Raw genomic sequence first — 22,231 nt, 5'->3', positions numbered from 1 at the left:
TTTCTTCCATGTCACTGATTTCTTTCCTCTGTCCCCTCCTTTATGCAGCTGAATCCATTCATTGAGCTTTTTATGTTCATTATTGTATTTTTTATATTTCCATTGGTTCTTCTTTGTATCTTCTGTTTCTTTCCTTAAACTTTCTTTTTGTTGAGACTATTTTTTTCTTTGTTTCACAGGCTTATGATTGCTCCCTCAAGCATTTTTATCACAACTGCCTTAAAATCTCTGATTCCAACAGCCTTATCACTTTGATATTGGCACCCTTTGATTGCCTTGTTTTAATTCATTTTGCAATCTTCCTGGTTCTTGACTAAAATACATGATTATCAGTTGAAACCTGGACATTTTCCTATCATTTAATCCTTCAGTTTTAGCTGGCTTTTTTTTTATTCCACCCCAGCAGCAGAAGGGGGTGGGCCCCACCTCTTTTTTGCCAGGCCGGGGAGAAGTCTGGGCTCCCCACATCGTCTGGAGCCCGCTCTTTGTGGGGCATCTGTCGCATGTTCTCAGAGCATGCTGTGTGGGAGCCTCCCTCCCCTGCGTCTCCTCCCCACAGGCACACATCCAGAGGGCACTGTGATCATGTGTGTGCAGTTCAGCCCACACTTTCTCACATCTGGGACTCCAGAGACTAAATGTGGATGGTTTCTTTCAACGACTTCTGGAAAGGATTCACTTCTTGCTCATTTCAAGGACATGTCTATACTTCCCAGGTGAGGGTGGCATTTATTCTGTGAGGACGGTCGCTTCTCTGTCTTCAGGCCCCGGCGGCTGGGGTCCCAGGCCCATGGGCCATGGGCAATTAGCAACCTAACGTCACTATGTCTTACTGACCTGAAATCCCCAAGTTGTGAATGAGAACAGCGTACGAAAGACACACAGATTTGGTCCATTAAAAAATTATGAGTCCAAGCTAAAATGGTGCTACTCCATCTGAATCTTTGGGGGCTCATTTTGCTAACAAACGAAATCATGTTAAAATAAGTCAGAACAACTGAAAAGAGCACTTTTCATTATTCTTCTTCCAAATGAAACGGTCAAATTTGGCCACAAATGTCCCCTCAGAGGGAAAACCTAGAGGGGACAGCAAATGAAATCCTAGGTCCTTGGGTACAATACCTGTTATTTGAATCAGGCTTTGACTTGGATATTTGTGAAAAGTCTTCTGTGGTACATTTGTCTCATGGCAGCGGTAGGTACCCCGGTGAGCAGATGTCACGCCCCAGCTACATAAACCGCCAAGGTCTCCTGCCTCTGGTCCTGCGTCAGGGTGTTCAGGGGGCCTGCAGCCCTCTGGGCGGTCAGGCCGCCTTGGCAGGTCAGCTCACTCAGAAACTCGGCCCTGGGACAGGCGGCAGGAATCTACGGCCCGGTAATTCCAACGTGCTGTCAGCTCACACGTGCCCCGGACATCACCGGGGTCCTAAAGCCACAGGCACAGTCCACCAGGAGCCCACGCTGGGTCAGAATCTGCATTTCAGCAAGGTGCCAGGGGCCAGAGCAGACAAGGACTCGGCCAAGGGCATCCGGAGAGGAGGGGTGGCGAGGTGAGGAGGCATCTGATAGCCACTGTGTTTGGATAGCAAGGCGTGATCACACCCTGGTTCTTTCCCCCAAGACTTGACCTTCAGGGGAGGAGACTATAAAACCCACAGGCCACCTTTCTCCCCTCAGGCCAGGTGTGGGGAGCTCCCTGATCCGCAGGAGCGATGGCGGCGCTGCAGGAGAAGAAGTCATGCAGCCAGCGGATGGAGGAGTTTCAGCGCTACTGCTGGAACCCGGACACCGGGCAGATGCTGGGCCGGACGCTGTCGCGGTGGGGTGTGTGCCCATGGGGACGGGGACATGGTGGGGTGGGGGGTGTGCCCGCGGGGATGGGGACGTGGTGGGGTGGGGGGTGTGCCCGCGGGGACGGGGACGCTGTGCCGCCCAGGCACCCAGGACCCAGGAGGCTGCCTGTCTCCAACCAGATAACCCAAAGGCCCATTTTGGCTCCAACGCCCCCCTGACAAAGTGGGATCATCTGAGAGCTGGCCGCAAAGGTTCAGCCACAGACTTGAGAACAGCATTTTTAAAGCTATGCTCCTAAAACTTAACGATTTTTATTTTTTTATTTAAAAAACTTTTTTTCATGTTTATTTATTTATTCTGAGAGTGAGACATAGCACAAGTGGGGAGGGGCAGAGAGAGGGAGACACAGAATCCGAACAGGCTCTGGGCTCTGAGCTGCCAGCACAGAGCTTGACGGACAGTTCGAACCCACGAACCGTGAGATCATGACCTGAGATGAAACTAAGCCAGATGCTTAACTGACTGAGCCACCCAAGCGCCCCAAAGTTATGATTTTTAAAGACTGTTAAGGGGTACGGAGCACCTCTTGGGTGAGGAGAACGTTCTAAAACCTGACAGACGTGATGGTTGCACAGCACTGTGTGTGAATGCACTGTGAACACCACTGCCTTGTGCACTGAGGTGGTTAAACCTGCGGCTTTACACTGCACACCCCCCTCCCTGCAGTATGGATCAGCCTCTACTACGTGGCCTTCTACGTGGTGATGACCGCAATCTTTGCTCTGTGCATTTACACACTCATGTGCACAATCGACCCGTACACACCTGACTACCAAGACCAGCTAAAGTCACCAGGTAAGGGGGGCTCATGCCCGGACCCCAGGACCCAGTGCATCAGGCCACATGCAGTCCAGGAGCCCCGGGCTCAGAACACAGACCCTCAGGAACAAAGCCCAGAGAGGCAATCAAGAGGGGCCACTCATGCCAGGGCCCAGGGCTCTGAGGGGGACACACTCCCATCCCTGCTGGGGCCTCAGGGCTCAGAAGGGGGACACCCTCCCACCAGGGCCCCAGGACTCTAAAGGGGACACCCTCCTGCCCCACCCTGGGCCCCAGGACTCTAAAGGGGCCCCCCCAGGCATGGATAGCCCCTCAGCTTCTTTTGAGGACAGTGGCTCCAGGTTATGGTCAGACTTTGGCTGTCGTTTTAATTGTTAAAACAGATTTGTTACAGGGACCATGTTCACATCGCTCACTTTAGATGCCGACAAAGGTGCACAGGGCCCGTCTGGGAGAAGGCACCGAGCAGGGAGGCTGGGGCCAGAGGAAAGGGCTTGGTGGGAGGAAAGGGCTTTTGTCTTGCACTGGACGCACGTCTGCACCGAGGCCTCTCCTGTTACCACGTCCACAAACACGAGCTCGGTTCAGAACATACTGTTCTCTAAGAGCAGCTGGTCTGCCGTCCCGTGTGGGGAAGGACGCTTGGAACAAAGGCCGAGCCCGGTGTCCGGAGTCACCTCTGGACTTAGCCCAGCTGCCTGCACAGACCAAACGAGAAAGGGCAGGGGGAGAAAGGGGAAGAAGTGAAGGAGGAAAACGCACTTTCCAGCACAACTATGGAGACGCTTACCACTCGTGGGTGACGTCCCTACACTTCCCACGGAAGCAATAGCCCGAGAAATGCCCAGCGGCCACACCGCTTCCTATGGGAGGAAAGGAAAACCCAGCAGTGAGAGCCAGGGGGCGTGTGTTCCCCCAGGCAGGCCCCTCCACCCCAGGGGTCTTCGGGAAATCCCTTCACCCGGCATCACAACACCACAGTGCTCTACTGGGCGTTGTTTTTAGAGCCAGGCAACAGGTAAGCTCACGGTGGCCGCAGAACAGAGCGTGATGCGTGGCACACGTGCTTCGCCCGGAGCCCGGGGGGTGGGGGGGAGCAGCCACCACTGACACGCACGAACAGGCTGACAGCGCCAGCAGAGAGGACGCTGTGCGGTGTGCCCACGCTCCCCTGGGTCAGATCCTCGCCAGGGTTTGACCTGAATCTGCACACAGACGTTGCGCCCACAGCATCCACGAAAGGACAGAACACCGGCTGACGTATCTAAAAAGTCCCCACGTCAAAGGGGCCAGCTTCATTCACACAGGGAAACAGCACGTGGTATCTGTGGACAGTTCGATGACGACACACTTACAACAGCATCGGGACATGGAAGGAGGAGAGTGGAATCTGGGTGGTGGGACCCCATTTATCCAATTTATGGCACACACAGGGTCGCGCGTCTGATGCTCACAGAAGTGAGGACGCCCAGCACACAGGCAACCACTGCCACTCCCTACACATGTGCATCCTGACTTTTTGTACAATTAACATGTTGTCAATTGCTTTTAATCAAAACCAGTGAAGATTTTTCAAATGTGTATTCAAATACAACTCCGCCTAGCGTGGTTCCGGGCAGGGCCCCTGTGGAGCCACTGTTGCGGAGGACACGCAGACACTGTCCCCTCGCACAGGGGCCCCTGAGGACCGCAGCAACCCATGCTTGGCCACCGGGCCAGACAGCGGTGTGTGGGAGTCTGCAGCACGTGGCTGGGTGTGACCAACACCTTGGGGGGAACTGAGTCACACACGTCCTGCTCTCTTCCCAGGGGTGACCTTGAGGCCAGATGTCTACGGGGACAAGGGCCTGGACATTTCCTACAATGTTTCCGACAACAGGACCTGGGTGGACCTCGTGCACACCCTCCACACCTTCCTGGCAGGTGAAGTTTAACAAGCTTCCAGCCTCTGCTTTTCCCGCTTCCAAGACAATTTCGTGGAGGGGCCTGGGCTATGCCCCCCTCCAGCCAGCCCCAGTGCACGTGTCCCCGCAGGCTACTCGCCAGAGTCCCAGCAGGACAACATCAACTGCACCTCCAAGGAGTACTTCTTCCAGGAAAAGTTCACGGCCCCCAACCACACCAAGTTCTCCTGCAAGTTCACAGCAGACATGCTGCAAAATTGCTCAGGGCTGGTGGACCCCAACTTCGGCTTCGCAGAAGGAAGGCCATGTTTTGTGATTAAAATGAACAGGGTGAGTCCTGAGAGCCCCTGTGGAGACGGCCGTGGCATGGAGGCCGGGGGTCTGGCCCTCACGTGACCCACGTGCCCCTGTCCACGGTGGCGGGGCTGGGACGCGCACCGCTGCCCCCTCCCGCTCTGCTCCTATGCTCAGCGTGCCCTGAGCTTCCCCCACCCGATACGACCTGAAAACAGCTCACACAGCAGCAGCACCTCGACACTGGGCAGCAGAGTCTAGCTCGTGTGCACAACAGCTCGACAGCAGCCGGGCCACATACAGGTGCTGGGAGGGCACCCGGACACAATCCAGAGCAGAGGTTTTCAATATGGGCCAGGGACCCTCTGCCAGGCATGAGGGAGGCTGGACACCTCATGCCAGGCATGAGGGAGGCCGCAGGAGAGCACAGCCCATGCAGCCTCGGTGCAGGGGACGGGAACATCCCACCAGAGGCTGACGATGGCAGAAGGGCCAGGGGTGTCTGCTCCATACTGGGCGACAGGTGCAGTCTCGGGACTCCCCACACCTGCCGAGTGCTATTTATCTCCCTTCCCGAGAGACGGGGAGGCCACGAGTGTGTGCCCTGCACACGCTCCTGGGTCCCTGCTGGGTCTCGTCACCACCTGGCAGGGGAAGGGCGTGCAGGGAGGGCAGTACTGCCCTGGGCACCAGGCACAAGGAGGTACATCCGAAGGCCGAGACCCTAGGAGGCTGAAAGAGCATGACGTGGGAGCAGCACAGGTGAGCTGCGGGTCGCGGGGGCAGCTGCTGCGCCCGCTCCAGGGCCCCACGGAGCACCAGGGAGTGGCTCTGCGGGCGGTGACAACGGAGCCCCAGGTCGGACAGGCCCTTCACACACACAGCCGGCAGGAGAGCTACAAGGATGCCCTTCCCTTCCAGATCGTCAAGTTCCTCCCCAGCAACAGCACGGCGCCCAGGGTGGACTGCGCCTTCCTGGTGAGTGCGCGGCCGTGGTGGTGGAGCCACTTCTCCCCAAGCTCCTCTCAGCCGCCAGCCCAACCGTCCAGATCCACAGTCGCACCAACCGTCACAAACCATCACTTAGAGCAGCTTCATTAAGGGCACAAAAACCGAGTAAGAAAAACAGTGTATCGTTGTTACTGTTCTGCTTCCAGAAGCGTCTGGAACAGTACGTTACTAACACGCTTCAAAGTATTTGGTGGCAGTTTAGAAAAAACCGAGGTACCTTTTTACGGTTTTATTCTCTTATTTACTTACACGTATGCCAGGTGACCAACAGCCATGGATGTTTAACAGCATACGCGTTCGGGCTCCTAAGAGTTGGCATGAATTCACTCCAGTTTTTCTAAAAACCAGCTTTTTAAAAATTTTTTCATTTACCTATTTTGAGAGAGAGAAAGAGAGAGAGAGAGAGAGAGAGAGAGAGAGAGAGAGCGAGCACACACACAGGGGAGGGGCAGAGAGAGAGGGAGAATCCCAAGCAGGCTCCACACTGTCAGCACAGAGCCCGAAGCAGGGTTCCATGTCACAAACTATGAGACCACTGAGCCAAAATCAAGAGTCAGACGCTTAACTGGCTGAGCCCCACCCTCCCCGCCTCCCGCTGCAAAACCAGTTTTCAAGCACAAAAAAACAGACTGCTTCCGCTCATCATTATTTTCTAAAGCTTGTTTCCCTGGCGGCTGCGACAGGAGGCTCCCTTAGGGCAGCGCCTACCTCCAGGGCCTGTCTCTTGTGGGCGAGTCCCTGGCTCGCTCTGGGCCCTCCTGTAGTCACTCGACCACATATGTAGGCCAACCTGAGCTTTAACAGAAACCAAAGTGTTCTCCATCTGTGTTCTGACGAAATCCAGCCACCCGCCAGGCAGTTCGCAGACTCTACAATGACGAGAAACGAGAAAGCAGTGCTTACCCCAGACTGTCACGCAAACTTTTGGCCAGTTTTGGCAAAACCGGCCCACCCAGCCTCTCGGCTTTCACTCCCGTATACGGACAAACCAGCACATTCTTCACTCTGATAGGTCACCAAAGTGACCTTAGTTTGGCAAACTAATAGGTTATGTGCCCAATGGGATCATAGTACTGATCCTAAAGACCAGATCTGGTCTCTGGTAACTGCACATGAACTGTTTGCGTGCACACACACACAGACAACCAGGCAGGACACACACAAGCTGCACGCACATGTACCCAGCTCCTGCCTCACCCAGGTGGTGGCCTCTCTGTCCCCAGGACCAGCAAAAGGACGCCCAGCCCCTGCAGGTGGAGTACTTCCCACCCAACGGCACCTTCAGCCTCCACTACTTCCCTTACTACGGGAGCAAAGCACAGGTAGGCCTGCCACCAGCCGCAGAACCGTCTCAAAGTTAGCAACGTGCTCGGCGTGAGGACAGCCATCAACATTCACCTGCACCGCAAACCAGGCTGCCTCAGCCCATCCTGACCACACAGCTCTCTGGGCACTTCCCAAACCCACCGCCCGTAACTACCGGAAAGCACAAGGCTCTCACACAAAACATAAATTTCAAACCTAATTCTTCTATCTACCTTCCGAGCACTTCCCAAATCCTGTTGGGACACCACATATCCATTCTGAAGCACTTCCTCCAAGTCTCTTAATTTTTCCTGTTCTATTTTTAAACTAATTTTCATCAAGTACAATTGGAGGCCAACTTTGTCACTGGTGCTGTCTCACCCCCCAGACCGACTCTCCTCGTTCCTACATGGAGAGAGACCCCTCTGTCACTGTGAGTTCTGGCACACAGCAGAGCGTGTGAGGGCAGCCATGCTCAGATAGGGCAGGCAGGCACCGCCTCCAAGCAGCCTGCCCGGATGTCTGCCACAGTTTCTAACTCTCGCTTCCTCCCATCTTCCCACATTGTTCCAGCCCCACTACAGCAACCCTCTGGTCGCTGTAAAACTTCTCAACGTCCCCAGAAACATGGAGGTCCTCATCGTGTGCAAGATCCTGGCCGATCATGTAACATTTGACAACCCCCACGATCCCTACGAGGGGAAGGTGGAGTTCAAGCTCAAAATCCAGCAGTAGAGAGCAGGGCGCCCGGCCGCCAAGCACCGGAAGCAGCCCAGAGCCGCAGGCCGTGACCTGTAAGCACTTGGCACTGGAGTCGACGGCTTCTCGCTAAGTCTTCTCTGCTCCTTGACACAGAATTCGTAGTGAGGATCAAAACGCTGGGCCAACACGGTGACCCCGAGGCAGTGGTTACCCACTAACAAGACCCAGATACTCGCCCCAGGGAAACTTCTTTCTCCTTACTGTGCCTCAGCTTCCCTGACCTCTGCGATCTCCTGGGACCCACGTCAGCACGAAACACGCCTCACGAGGACGGACGATCGGAAGGCTTGCTTTTAAAGACACAATTCCTACCCTGTACAAATAAAGCACATTAAAGTCACACTTTGCTCTACATACAACAGTCACGTCTTTCCTGATAAGGGGAAAAATAACAAAAAAGTCACTTTTTCTTTAAGAACCCTCTTAAAGTTTCAATCCCAAGTCAGGGAAATCAGACTACGTTGGGGAGCCAGAGCTCTGGCTGGTAAGGAGGGGTGGCGAGCAGGTGGCAGGTGGGGCAGAGCAAACCCCAGAGGGAGTCAGGGCGCTGCGGTCGCCAAGGGGCATGCCTCCGCCTCTGCCAGCTGCTCTAGAAAAACCTGGAGCATTGTGGCCAAACAAGCCCCCTGTCCCAGAGCAACCCCGCCTCCCACCCTAGTATCGCATGCGGCCTGGTGTCTTACTCCCATGCAAGCACCCCACACGTTGTCTGGGGGTTCCGCCCACACACAGCAGGCAAAGGGCGCCAGAACTCAGTGGCCCCCTGGCCCTCAGGGCAGTTGAGGGAAGTCATGACTGGCCAGAGCAGGCAGGTGGCCACATCCACCCACGGGACTGTGGGCTCCCTTGCAAGGCCTGTGGCTTCAAAACACTGGTGGGTTTTCTCAGCTGGTTCAAGTTAAGATGGTGAACTGTCCTTTCTTCTCTGACGATCTTATTCCTTCTGAGACTCAACAACCCAGAACCTGTCCCAGCTCTGAGGACGCAGGAGGAGGGTGAGGGGCGCTCTGTGCGCGGCCCGGTGACTGTCCTCACTCAGCGAGAAGACACACGCTGCAGCTTCCGCACAATAATCGTGAATTAGAGGAACACGGAGCTGGTTTAAAATGCCCATGCGCGTTTTATTAATAAAAACTAACAGTGCCGAGTTAAACAAGTCAAACAATTAAAGTCTCTTTATATTCCATAAAATATTACAGAAAAGTTTATTTGTGTTTCAATAAAAAGACTATTGTTGTAGAACAGGCAGCTAACAGCAACTGTGCGGTTAATGGTTCTTTGTGAATAAATTTTAAAAGGGACTACTGCCTGTCCTGAAATTCCGTTTCTTTTTATAAAAAAAGAACTATTAAAAATGATTGACAAATTTTGAGTTAAAAAACTGTTAGAACATTCTCTATATTTAATGTCAACTTTATCGTAGATTATAGGAAGATGCTCACGAAACAAATACGACGTTTGTTTCTGTTTGCGTCTTTAGACGACAGACGTGTAGGTGTGTAAACAACTATATAGTAAAGTCTGCAGACGCTGCCTGTGAGAAATCAGGCAGGCCTCACCGCAAGCCGCACGCCGCTCCAAGCCCTCCAGTTTTTGTAGCTGCACCAGCACGGCAGTGAACTTTTACCAAACAAAACAAAAACAAATAAAGAACTTCGCAATTTGCTGCAACATAGAGGAAAAAAAAATGAACGAACTTGATGGAGTCACACAGTCAATATAATTTAAGGGAAAATAAAGTCCTAATACAATTCGTGGCCCAAGGCTGAAGAGCAGGGCTCGGCCGGCACCGTCCGCAGCTGCCGGCGGGCTGTGGGAGGAGGCACACTCAGCAAGAACCAAGGGGCAAAGTGAACTCTGAGCTACAGACAGACAACGCAAACAAGATCCTGGACAGCGGAGAGAGGCCCTGCGTCGTGGCCGGCGCCCCAGCGCGCCCCAAGCCCCCGCGGAACGCAGCCCTCGCCCGCTCTGGCGTCTCCTTGGGAGGGGCCAAGGAGGAACCCAGCCCACACCAAAAGCAGTCTCTCCCGACGCGGACTGTGAGGGCCGGCCGCGGGTGTCAGTCCTCCTCCTCATTCTCATTGAAGTCGTCATCCTCCTCCTCGTCCTCCCCGACGTACGACACGGGGGTCTCCACCCGGGAGCCGCTGTACTGGGACCCGCTGGAGCTCGTGGCCAGCACGCCATCCGCACCATTGGTCAGGTCGCTGCGGGAACGAGGAGACAAGGCGGTCAGCAGCACGCAGCCCAAGTGGGGCGCCCCCACGTCCACTCCCACCGAGGTGGCACTTCACCCCAAGCCCCTCCTCAAGACACAGATCACCGCACACGAGGCAACGCCAGCAGGGCCACAATATCTGTCATGACATCACAAACCAAGCCCCGACGGGCTCAAACTGGAAACCACAGGTCCTTCTTCCAGGCCTTGTACTTGTGACCTCCTGGATCTCCAGGAGGGAGGGGACAACAGGTGAGGAAAAAGGGGCCCCAAAAAGGACATGGAGCCCTCCAAAGCAAGGCATTCCAGATGGCAGCGCATGGGGGTGCCCAGCGAGTTGTGTGTGCACGTGTTATGTGCATGGCTATGTATGTGTGTGCACATGTATGCACATGTGTGACTGTATGTGGTTGTATATGCATGTGCATAGTTGTGTGTGCACATTTATGCACGTATGTGGTTGTGCATGGTTGTATATGCACGTGTGTATGCATGCATGCGTGTGGTTGTGTGCACGTGTATACACAGATGTGGTTGTATATGCACGTGTGTAGTCATGTGCACGTGTGGTCGCATGCGTGCATGTGTACTGCCTTGCGATGGTATATACATGCACTTGTGTGTGCGTGCGTGTGTAAAGGACACCCCAGGCCCACACTCCACCACCACCACCACCACCCCCTGCCCTGTACCGTGCGGAGCCCTGGGAGCAGAGGTGTAACAGATGAGTCTCACACACTCTGCAAGCTGAACTTCCAGGAACAGCCCCCAGGACCCCACACATTCTACCATTTCATGAAATGGCACTTTCTGAAGGCCAGTGGGGTCGGCAGGGCAGGGAGCAGGGGCGCAGAGAGGTGGAGTCGCAGGACTGGGTGCTGGAGGGAAGCAGGGCTGCTCAGATGTGCGTCTGGAACCCATCTATGTTGGCACTGGGCCCTGAGAGTCTCAGCAGGGGACACGTAATCATCTCTGGCTGTCACATGGGGTGTGAGGGGGGTGACTATTGGCACCTGGGCCCAAGGGTGCCACCAAACACATCAACAAGGCACCGGGCAGCATGCAGGACAGTCATCTAGCCCCAAATGGCACCAGTGCCTCAGGCAAGACCCTGGCCTAGAACAGAGAGATTTTAAAAACTGGGGTCCTGAGGAAACACTTCTGGGTTCAGGCGGCCCCTGGCACAGAGTGGGTCAAACACAAGGCAGCAGACACGGTCCTGGGGCCCCGAAAGGTGACTGCCCACACCCACTAAGAGGTGCACACACCCGTTTGACCTGCTCAGACACTTGTTGTCAAAAGTCACTGTGATTCCTTGGTATTTGGGTCTAGCAACAAGAAAAGTATGCTAAGAGACATTAGACACTAAAGGGATTCCAGCCTGCAACGCAGAGCTGCACAGAGATCCCCCAGATTCTGGCCGGTCACCTCCCGCAAGCATGCGGGACTCGGGTACCCCTCCGCCACCAGCCTAGAAGGCCTGCAGCTGCCTTGAGAGCACAGGACGTGGGGGCAGAGCTGTGCAGGACACGCGTTTTAGGCAAGGAACGACTGCCGAGGGCGGCTCTGGTGGGCCAGCGTGGACGGCTCTGGCGGGCCAGCGTGGACGGGGCCCTGAGGGCACTGCCCCCACCTCTGCCCCAGGCCAGAACTGGGGCACAGCGATGCTTTTCTCTAACGCAAAGCAGACATGCCCCTCGCTAGTTAGGATTTGTTCGCACGGTGCGATGAGGACCATTCATCATTATGCTCTTTGACAAAGGAACCCCACAACTGGGAAACCCAGCCTCGCAAACATCAGAAAAGGCCAAAAATTTAGCCCTAAAGCTGCTTCAAACTGCAGCCTCTTTTCTAAGTGGGAACCACCCAACTGCCCAGCAAATTACTGCGCTTTTGTAAACGTCAGGCTGGTGTTTACGTTAGTTTTTCTTCTGAAATGGTAATGGCTTTGCTTCCCTCATGTAAAAGCTGATGTGAGTCTCTGAAACTTTAATCAGTAAAAACAATTTCACGAACATGAAAAGCTAAAAAATACCCAAATTCTGCCTCTTGCAATAACTGGTTATCAGCATCACAGAGACTACTGCACACATGCACATAGGCAGAGGGAGGGAGCTGACCTCCACCTAACCCTGACCTGGGCCAGACACCCCACCAAAGACTTCAGTGCAGGTGCCACAGAACCCAGGAGCTGCGTGATGGCCACAGAAAGCTACACTGTCCTTTATAAGATCAGATCCATCCCACTTGGTTGAACCTACAGACTGCTTGTCTACCTTATATTTTAAAAAATCTAACATTTATCATTATGTAGGACTGACAGAAGGTAATATGGGTACCGTGTAACCTAATATACCGTGAAAGTTAATAAAACTCTGTTTTGTCAATACTTAGAGAAAAAATTATATTAATCTTTAAAAACCTAAGATAAATACCCAGGAACAACATAATTCTGTTCCGTGGGACGGCTGGACCGAAGACTAACACCCAATGGTTTAAATAATAAAGCTCCTTTAGTGACACACAAAAACTACTACAGTAAATGGCAAATTGAAGAGAGCAGGGAACAAAATTCTGTGCACGTTGTGGCCCCAAGTGTGTTAAGAGGCAACAACAGGGTTGTGTTGTGAGCTGTGCCTGGCCTGCGTGTGGGGTCCCGCCCCGTCCAGAGCCGCGGTCACCTGGCAGAAAGCCTCGTGCCGTTGGAGGTGGACACCGATGTGACGAACACCCCTCCGATCGATCCCTGAGCCATCTCTGAGAAGAGAAGAAAACGCAGCAAAGGTCACAGGTGGAGGCTCGCGCTGCAACCAGGCGGCCACGGGCCGGACGGCCGGTCCCCCAAACACCTTCCTCCCCAAGAGGGACCAACCGTGACTGCCGGCTTGAGTGGGTGTGCCAGAGTGTAGCCAGTGCCAGGGACTTGTCCAGGGCCCTGGGGGGCGGCAGGCGCCCGGCGGTCCAATCCAGCCCAGCACCTCTGGGGGACAGCCCCCGCCACAGCTCTTTCACCACAAAGCCCCTTCCCTCTGTGGCCACGGCCCTGGTGCTCAGCAGAGAAGTCCCCAGAAGGGAAGGCAGTGGGAGGACCAGGGCTCAGCTCACCAGGCACACAGCTCCTCGCCCCTGAGTCAGGAGGAGGCCACGCTGGGTCACCTGGCAGGGGGCACCAACGGCCCTCTGGGGGTCGGGGGGGCCGTCCTGCCTGCGAGACCTCCAGCCCCACCTCACTTGCACACAGAAGGTGAAACCCTCACTTAGCACCTTCATCGTGTCAAATACACCGGCAAAGCCACAGCACGCCGCTGTGGCCTCCCCATGCCACGCTCCCCCTAACCCCACAGCCCCAGCCCTCCCGCCCAGGCTGTCCCTGCTCTCGCCAGACGTCCCGGGCTAGGGTGGGGCCCCCGTGGCTCGCGGACATGACTGACCTGTCACGTAGGGCTCCAGTGCCTTGGGCACCAGGCTCCTCGCTGTCTTCAGGTCCTGGGCAGAGCAGGTGCCAGATTCCAGGCCACAGGCCATTCCCATGCGCTTCAGCACCTCAACATCGTCGTGGATCTCAAACGTGTTGTCAAAGTTGAACAGGTACTCGAACCTGGGGACAGTCACCCCCAGAAAGGGAGTCACCTGCCATCTTCAAGACAGGGAGGGGCAGGAGTGGCTCCAGTCCCCTCAGTGGGAACGCCCCTCACCCCAACCTCACTTGGGCCCCTTTTCATCTGCTGTCCTGCCAAACCCACGGGCTCCACTCTGCGCTGCCCGCAGCACCCCCCACCCCCAACCCAGTGAACGTGCTCTCTGGATGTTTAAACAGGTGTGCTAGTAACAACACCTCAGACTTTATCTGTTTCCCTTTTATGTATTTTTAAAATGTTTATCCATTTATTTTGAGAGAGGGAGAGAGAGTGTGAATGGGGAGGGGCAGAGAGAGAGGGAGAGAGAGTTCCAAGCAGGCTCCCTGCTGTCAGCAGAGCCTGATGCAGGGGCTCAAACTCATGAACCCCAAGATCATGACCTGAGCCGAGACCTAGAGTCAGACGCTCACCCTACTAAGCCCCCCAGGGGCCCGTTTTCCTTTTAAAAGACAAATGTTTATAACCAGGGACGTGAGAAATGAGTCTGTACCTTAATTATGCTAAAAGACTGTACTTAATAATCAGAGTTAGTACTTGTACAAACGAGCAAGCAGACGCACTCCATCTTTCCTGTGAGGGTGGCATCCTCCACTCCGACCTGAGCCTCAGCTGGGACCTGGGGGGGTGGGGGGGCCCTCCGGGGACTACCTACTTGTCATTGGAAATGCTGCAGTCAATGACAGTCTTCTTGCTGGTGTTGACGATGATGAAAGGCAGGTGGATGACCGAGTTTGGCGGGGGCGGCCGGCTGGCTTGCTGCTCTGCCTGGCGGTTCCTCTGCACCAGGTTCTTGAAGGCAATTTGCTACAAAAGAGGAGCCACCGCCAGCCGCTCACACCAGCTGCCTCGATCTAAGGCCTTGTCCACAGGAGTCCCCGACGACCCCACCCCCGGCCGCACAGCACAGAAACAGGGGTCGGCCCCTTGAGAGGTCAGAGAGGACAGTGGGCGGGGGGGGGGGGGGGGGGGGGGCGGGGAGGGCATCAGGGCCCAGCAGAGAAAGCACACCCTGAAGAAAAGCACACACCCCGAGGAGAACGGATGCAGGCACTCACACCTCTAAGACAGAAACATCCCCAGGACCGGCCTGTCCCCTGTATGCACCCACCCCAGAAGGCAGACATGCAGCCACACACCCAGAACCTCCCAGAGGAGCAAATGCCAGCACACCGCCGGGGCAGGGCTCTCGGGGGGCACAGGTGCTCAGCCCCAAAATGACAGCACCTTCAGGATGACCCTCCCGCTGCTGTGGCAGAAAGCGCCCCTCCCTCCCCAGCTGGCCTGGTGCCTCGGTGCTCACCGAGCAGAAGGATGAGGGCGGGGGGTGCTGCTTTCCCGCCTTCCTGCCCAGCAAAGCATTCCCACCACAGGAGACCTCCTCTGGGGCGAAGGAGACACCGAGGCTCAGGTAGGGCGCCCCCACACCCAGACCGCCTAGCGGGACAATATGTACAGCCTCTGCCGTGGTCTGCAGGTGCGGGGCCAGCAGGCATCCCAACCTCCCTGCTGGCCCCTCCTGGACTTTTCCCTGTTCAGAGATCTCCCAACCTCAGCTGCTGGGCCTGTCTGTCCTGAGACCTCCCTACACTTCCCCCCAGGGTCCCAGGGCTCCCCCACACCCTCCAACCTGACCACAGGGCCTGTGGTCTCACTGCCCTTGGGGTGCAGGGCACCTCAATAAATCACCAAGTTATCTTCCCTTTCCTGACCACCCAGCACTTCTGTGGCAGCTGACCTCCCTGCACTGGACTCCCCCCCACTCCCAGGGCCCAGCCAGACGGCCCCAGCACCACAGCCTCAATCCAGGGACTGGCCACCCCTCCAGCAAGCTGTTTCTCCTTCCAACCCAGACAGACATCTCCAGGACCTTACAGGGACAAGGGCCCTACCTGCGGACATCTCTGCAAGTGCAGGGGACGGTGCCACCCACCGACCACGGGTGCTGACCTCTGACTCACACTCGCCATCACACCCCAGAACGTGCTTCGTACCTGTCCTAGGGAAGGCTCACGTGCTACCCTCCAAACTGCATCCCTCCTGCCACTTAGACTCTGTGACAACCAGCACACACACTACACGTTTGCTCACACGCACTCTCTCTGGGAACAAGGCCCACGTCTAGAGTTCACGTCCGCGACGCCTGTGCAGGAGCCCAGTGGGTGCATTCAAACTCTCAAAGCAGAGATTTCACGAACGGGATCCCTTCTTACCCACTGAGGACCCGCTCCGAGGCTGCGGGCAGTACGACCCTGCTTGCACTATGTCTCCTATTCGTGCGCCTGTGACAGAGTCCGTTAAGCGAGGTGCATGACACACAGTGCTCAGGACAACACTGGTGAGCCGTGTGAACGCGCCCTCCCGCCCTCCGTCCTGCGCGTGAGCTGGCCAGGACACCATGTGGGCGCAGGGGCGCTTGCTGCGAGCAGGGCCGTTACCTGCAGGATGAGCTCCTGAAGCTGAGACTGCTTCTGCTTTATCCTTTCCAGCCTCCTCTGCCGCTCCACCTTCAAGACAAAGACCACACCGTCACAGCGCATCTGACAGTGTCCCCGCAGGACAGGCCTGCCAGGAATCTCCTGGCGGGGAAACAGTCTAGAAGGGACGTGGCCCGTGGGATGGGACACGGGGGCGTTTCTTCAGTCTCAGAACAACACACCCTTCTCTGTCTTCTCTCGTTTTCTGGACACGGTTGATATAAAACTCAAATCCCACAAGCCAGGACTCAGAATTTACCTCCGCTGGGTGCACCGCCCTCGACTGGGCTGGGGCCCACAGAGCACAGACGAGCTGGATGGGCCACACCAACATCTGGCGGGCAAGCAGGGGGCACAGGGAAGTGGCAGACCCCTGGTCCAGGCAAGGCACACACAACACCACACCCCGAGCGGGCACCCCCGGGGCACCCACAACACCAGACCCCGAGCAGGCACCCACGGGGCACCCACAGCACCAGACCCCAAGCGGGCACCCACGGGGCACCCACACAAACGTCTGCACCAAACACGCTGCTCTGGGGTACACCTACAGGGCACCATGGAAAATAATGGGTCAGCCACACACCTCTAGATTCTGACATTCCTGAGCCGAGTTGGTGGGCAGACCAATCCATTTGATCTCCTTTTTCTCCTTAGAGATGATGTTCATGGCCATCAGCACATTTAAGGCGTCATAGACTCGTCGTCTTATGTTCTTCTGGTCATAAGCCTGGGGAGGGCAGAGCAGGAGTTTTCCAGACCATCCAGAATAGTTCCCAGGGAAACACCTCAACAGCAGACCCGGACACACTCAAGATGGTACGCAGCAACCCGCCAGCAGTGGTGAGTCACTCACTCCTCGCGTCCCCACGGAATGTGAAGGGAGAGTCAGAGCCCGCGCACAACTGGATCTGGGGCGAGAGGGCCCCGCACCCCAGGTAGGTCAGGAACACTCTTCAGTGTGGTTCTCTGACTCGTGCGTGTGTGTGTGTGTGTGTGTGTGTGTGTGTGTGTGTGTGTCTCAAATTGCTTCAGAAAACACCAGCGGGCGCCGTGAGACACCAGGCCTCCCCGCCACGCAGCGCACACTCACAGATTCATTCGGTAGGATGTGGTTGTCGGCGGCACTGAACTCGGCAACCAGCTCGTCGGCCACCTCGTTGTAGGACGTGGTCCCCTTCCTCTGCACCTTCTCACAGACTTTCATGGAGAAGTGTCGCAAGCCCTTCCCGTTCTTCTCCCCTTTCCGGTGCCGCTTCCTTCAAAACACAGAGGAATGGCAGCCCCCTCAGCACCCTCAGCATCCGCGTCGCAGCAACACGCTCACCCACAGGCCCGGCAAGCGGGGCGAGGCCGAGCCCCCACGCGCACACCCAGGGACCTGGCTCATCTGCAGACTGCTGCGCACGGTGATGGGGCCGAGGCTCCCTCCTCTAAGGGCCCGGCCTCACACATGCGTCGGCCCCCGGGACGGGCGGACGCCAGATGTGCACAGACGCACTGACACCGCTGCTTAAGAGCACATCAACTGACACAGGGATGGTGGGCATTTCACTGCAAATTTAAGAATTCTGGGGGAGGATGTGAGCTTTCAGCCACCGACACTGAAGGCTGGAGGGCACTTCAGACTGGGGGGAACCCAGCATCTCAAGTCACCACAGCAAGGAAAGGGTGGCTCTGAGTTTTTCAATGGATGATTCAGGGAATGATGGTTTTTGCTTTAGGACCAATACAGACATAATTCCAAAAGTCTTTGTTTTTAAGGAAAGTCACAGAGCTGACCTTCGAGTACAATCGTTTTCTCACTGGCTGCCTTTACTGGAGGAAAGGGTCAAAGTGACAGTGTGGTGGGACCATCCAATGGGGTGTCACCCGTGGAACAGCCAAGTTACAGCGTTGCAGCGGGTGAGGCTGCTTTGAGATCCGTGCTCCCTAGACGCTACTTTGCGGTGCAGACAATGGAAAAAGCGTCAAAGTTACTGCAGCGTGGAGAAGCCACTTCCTCCTCTTCTTCCACCAAGAGCTCACCACCCTTTACAGTGCAGCATCCCCCGAACCATGGGGGCAGGGGCGACTCCCCACCCTTTACAGTGTGGACCCCCGAACCGTGGGGGCAGGGGCGACTCCCCACCCTTTACAGTGTGGCCCCCCCAAACCATGGAGTAGGGGCAACTCCCACCCTTTATAGTGTGGACCCCCAAACCATGGGGGCAGGGGTGACTCCCCACCCTTTACAGTGTGGACCCCGAACCGCGGGGCAGGGGCGACTCCCCACCCTTTACAGTGTGGCCCCCCCGAACCGTGGGGGCGCTCCCCTGCAGCCAGACTTCTCCTTTTTGAGGAAAAGCGTGCCCTGACTTTGGCTGTGGCGGCCGGCCCGCGTGGCCCAGAGAGCTGGGGGTACAAGTCTAGGCAATGTGCTCACCCGGCAGACCAAGGTGAGGGGTCTGAAGGCTGGTTCTGTGAGACAAAGTGAGTGTTAGGGGTGTGTGGGCTTCCTACCACGATAGTGTTGGGCGCTGCAGGTCTCTGAGGCGTACCAATTACCTACAGTCAAAAGAGACAATTCAGAGCACAATCAGAAATCTCCCACACGTGACCCTACCATTCTTACTCCCCATCATCTCCAGCCACTGCTGAGTCTCTCGAGCCACGAAGATTGGGGAGAACACGGTGTGTGAGCAACACCCAACGGCTGATGCTGTAGCCATGGGCGCCATTATCTCACTTGGGTTCTGAACCGTCGCTTCCCTCAGCCACCTCAGGCGTCCTCCCCGTCCAACAAGAGCAGCAGAAAACGCCCCACCCGAGGAGGCCGTGCTTAATGGTGGTTGACGTGGTTAACAGTGGGGCGTGCCACGCAAGCCTCAGGGAACGCCCCCCATTCCGCTTGCCCTAGTTTACTTTCCCCGTCCTTTTCATGACATGGACAAGGGTGAAATTCTGTCTTCCAGGCGTGAAGTCAGGCCAAAACGCAAACAGAAAAACTCTCAGAACAGAGGGGTCACAGGGCAGGGCTCGCAGTGCCCCACCAGCCCATCCACGTGTGGGAGCCTCATCCCGGCGGCGGCTTGTGGGGGCCCCGGCACCCCAAATGGTGCAGGGCAGGGAGGAGGGAGGCAATTAGCACTGGGAGCAAGTGTGACCCACCCTGCACGCAGGGCGGCTGAGTCTGAGCGCCCCACGCCATCTCTGCACCAAAGGAAGGGGAAGCCTGGTTTGTCTTTGACAAGGACTTAGAATTTGGCCCCATCCATTAATACACAAATATTCACATGGAGGACATAGTCATTGCTGCATAGAGCCCAGTAAATATGTCCGTTTTCCAGGATCTTGTACGAGACTCCACCCACACCAAGAACGGTCAGAACAGTACCTCCCAGTTTCTGCACAGACAAGAGCTTAGCGACACGAGGACACTGTCAAACGAGTCAAGGTCAGGCACCAGGTGCTGGGGCACCAGGTGCCAGGGCAGACCTTTGTGGGGACAGGTGCAGCCTTAGGGACTCACCAGGCCCACTGTTCAGGCCAGGGGGATGCTTCCTGCATCCCTTCTTAGCGGGATGAATGTGCTGTGGCCATGGGACAGGTCTCCTGTCAGAGCTAAAGACTCATCAACCGTAGAAAGAAAAATGCTCAACTCAATTTCCTTCTATTTTAATTCTCATTTCCAATAATCAAAGTTTCATCACAGTGCTTTCCAAACTGGGGACCACCCTTGTTCAAAAGCCATGAAATCAAATAGCAAGCTTTCTGAAAAAAAGAGGACAAGACAGAACAAATCCCCAGACAGGAGATGTGCCTTGTGAACCTTCTGTTTCTGTTAAATGAATGCGTGTGTTCACGGGGCCCTAGGTCACTGTGGAGAACGTGCTTTAGCCATGGCTCAGGGTTGACAGTTTGGGAAACACGGACACCTGTCACTCATGCTATTACTGGACACGTTTTACAAGGACTTGGTTCATTACGCTCTCAGGAGAGCAAATTTAGGACACCAGCGCCCACGTGGACAGGCAGGAGAGTCACAAGAGGGCTCCTGACATCTGGCCTGGGCCCCGCAGCCGGCACCCTCGCCCTTTCCCCTCCCTCAGCTGGACCTCTCGGTGCATCTATTCTACAATGAGAACACAGCAGACGCGCTGAGCTGCTCACTGTGAGCATGGCCTCACTGGGGGAAAAGGAAACTGTCCTTGCTCTGCCCCGCTCGTCTTAACCACTCTCCCGGAAGCCGTGCCCATGGGCACTGCCTCAGGTGGGGCCGGGGCAGAGCCCCTCGAGAGCCTGAGCACATTCACATCACATGAAGACAAAGCCTGGGCTCTCAGGTCACAATGTGCCAACCCTTTCACCATCAACCCGCTGGCAGATGAAGGTTGAGGGACGCCTTACAGCGTGTGAGCTGTAGCTCCGAGCGCTGGATCTGCCAAGGAGGAGTTACCATCATTAGCTCCACCTGGAAACAGCCTGACCCAGACTGGGACTTAACTCCCAGACTGACCAAGGGTGAGGCACCATTAGAAAAATCCTCATTAACTCTCCTCCATACTATGCACCCTGGCCGTGAAAGCAGAACTGATCCTATAATTAAGAAGGTTTCACAAGCTGAAGCTGCTAGAATACATAACACCTAAAAATAAAATGAGTTACAGAATAAAACATAGAGTAGAATATTTAACTTATATCAGAAAGACATTTATTAAAAGGGTGTGATGAGCCAAAAATGGTCTAGGACTTTGACATACTTTGCTTTGAAAAACCCACAGCAACTCTACTAGAAAAGCAGTCACACTTCACTGACAGGGTAAGTGACAGGGCACGTCCTCAGCTGCAGGGGACGCTCACCCAGAAGCGGGCACTCAGGAGGGCAGCGAACATCCTGCTCTCCATGCTGCTCACGCCCAGGGTTGGGGCTGCTTCAGTGTGACCAGAGCCCCGTGAGCAAGGGCCGAGTCCCATAGGGGATCAATCCGTGGGAGGCACCCAGCATGGTCCCCAGAGCAGGGACACACCTGTCCTGGCACCTGACGGCCCACAGAGCCCTGAAACCACTGGGGGCTCCACAAGGACATCACCCTCATTTCCCAAGCAAGGGAGTGATGTATCCTCTGAGCTTGTGGGGCAGACGCAGGGCCCGAGCCAGGAAAGCAACACACTCCGCAGGTACATGCTCCTGAAGCGTGAGGCAGGTGGCCATCCCAGCGCTGTGGGCACTCGAGAGAGAGCGCATCTCCGTCCAGAACCCGCCAGCCCGCCAGCCCAGGGCCCCTTACCACTTGCTGTGCAATGTTGACATTGGACTGTCCGAACGTTTTTGGCAGGAGCTGCTTCCCCAGCGTGCTCACTGTGGAGGGGTGGACGGCGACCAAGGACACCACGCCTACAACACAAGGAGGTAACAGGTGAGGGCCCTTCTGGATTAAGGCTGCAGGGGACAGCTTCAGGATGATGATGCTTCCAATCAGATTCTTACCTTCCCTACTTTTATCATTTCCCATCTGTGGGTCAATTGCAGATCCCACTACTAAGTTGAACCCTTGTCCGTGTGGACGTGACCACCAGGCCCTCCGGGGTGCTCTCATGTCCCTGGGATGGGGCTCAGCCCCAGGCACATCACCAACCTGCCCTGAGCCCTAGGGGGCTGCCTGCTCACCTACAGAATGTTCCAGGGGGACTAGAGAGCCTGGGAGAGCAGCTCTGAAAGCCTACAATTCTGCGACAATTATAGTCTTCAAATTAGAAGCCACTATATTCCAGCATTTCACTATATGTTTGCAAAACTAGTTTAGAAATCTAACATTCTTTTTCCTGGAGCAGTAGAGTCAAGTGTCTGTTTCTAGGAAGAAAAATGCCCCATGAGGATGCTGCTGCCTCTCTGAAGACAGTCAGTCTCCTCACAAAGGAGGGGGAGGGTACATGAGGAGACAAATCCCCTCCTTCAACAGGTGTTTGCAAAGAGTTCTGTGTGCCTGCTCTGTCCTCGGTGCTGAA

At 55.7% G+C, this 22,231-nt stretch overlaps 2 protein-coding genes across 5 annotated transcripts in view; one reads left to right on the top strand and one right to left on the bottom strand.

Moving 5' to 3' along the window:
* The first annotated feature begins 1,664 nt into the window (after positions 1-1,664).
* On the top strand, positions 1,665-8,287 carry ATP4B (ATPase H+/K+ transporting subunit beta). The gene is made up of 7 exons (XM_023253535.2): positions 1,665-1,824; positions 2,521-2,649; positions 4,444-4,557; positions 4,669-4,868; positions 5,754-5,810; positions 7,067-7,165; positions 7,722-8,287. Exons 1-7 carry the CDS (start codon positions 1,713-1,715, stop codon positions 7,881-7,883), a joined length of 873 nt encoding a protein of 290 aa, XP_023109303.1. The 5' UTR covers positions 1,665-1,712; the 3' UTR covers positions 7,884-8,287.
* A 720-nt stretch (positions 8,288-9,007) lies between these two features.
* TFDP1 (transcription factor Dp-1) overlaps positions 9,008-22,231 on the bottom strand; it is a 40,187-nt gene continuing 26,963 nt past the window's right edge. For 3 of the 4 annotated variants that reach the window (XM_023253524.2, XM_023253517.2, XM_023253527.2), the window contains exons 4-12: positions 21,514-21,620; positions 18,669-18,790; positions 17,337-17,502; positions 16,830-16,973; positions 16,205-16,273; positions 14,422-14,573; positions 13,563-13,768; positions 12,813-12,888; positions 9,008-10,120 (exon numbers count right to left, since the gene is read on the bottom strand). In XM_023253524.2, coding sequence (XP_023109292.1) covers positions 9,973-10,120; positions 12,813-12,888; positions 13,563-13,768; positions 14,422-14,573; positions 16,205-16,273; positions 16,830-16,973; positions 17,337-17,502; positions 18,669-18,790; positions 21,514-21,620 — 1,190 coding nt within the window. In that variant the 3' untranslated portion in view covers positions 9,008-9,972. The remainder of the gene's footprint in view (positions 10,121-12,812; positions 12,889-13,562; positions 13,769-14,421; positions 14,574-16,204; positions 16,274-16,829; positions 16,974-17,336; positions 17,503-18,668; positions 18,791-21,513; positions 21,621-22,231) is intronic. The other variant, XM_023253531.2, reaches the window with a different exon arrangement.

Source organism: Felis catus, chromosome A1 (genome assembly GCF_018350175.1).
Source record: "Felis catus isolate Fca126 chromosome A1, F.catus_Fca126_mat1.0, whole genome shotgun sequence".
NCBI lineage: Eukaryota > Metazoa > Chordata > Mammalia > Carnivora > Felidae > Felis > Felis catus.
The sequence above is the reverse complement of the archived record's forward strand: the minus strand, read 5'-3'. Positions and strand labels throughout refer to the sequence as shown.

Excerpts from the sequence above, each read along its gene's own strand:
- ATP4B (XM_023253535.2), top strand. The coding sequence starts at position 1,713 with ATGGCGGCGCTGCAGGAGAAGAAGTCATGCAGCCAGCGGATGGAGGAG. Across the intron at positions 4,869-5,753 it reads TTGTGATTAAAATGAACAGG|ATCGTCAAGTTCCTCCCCAG; the intron begins GTGAGTCCTGAG and ends CTTCCCTTCCAG. Across the intron at positions 7,166-7,721 it reads ACTACGGGAGCAAAGCACAG|CCCCACTACAGCAACCCTCT; the intron begins GTAGGCCTGCCA and ends ACATTGTTCCAG.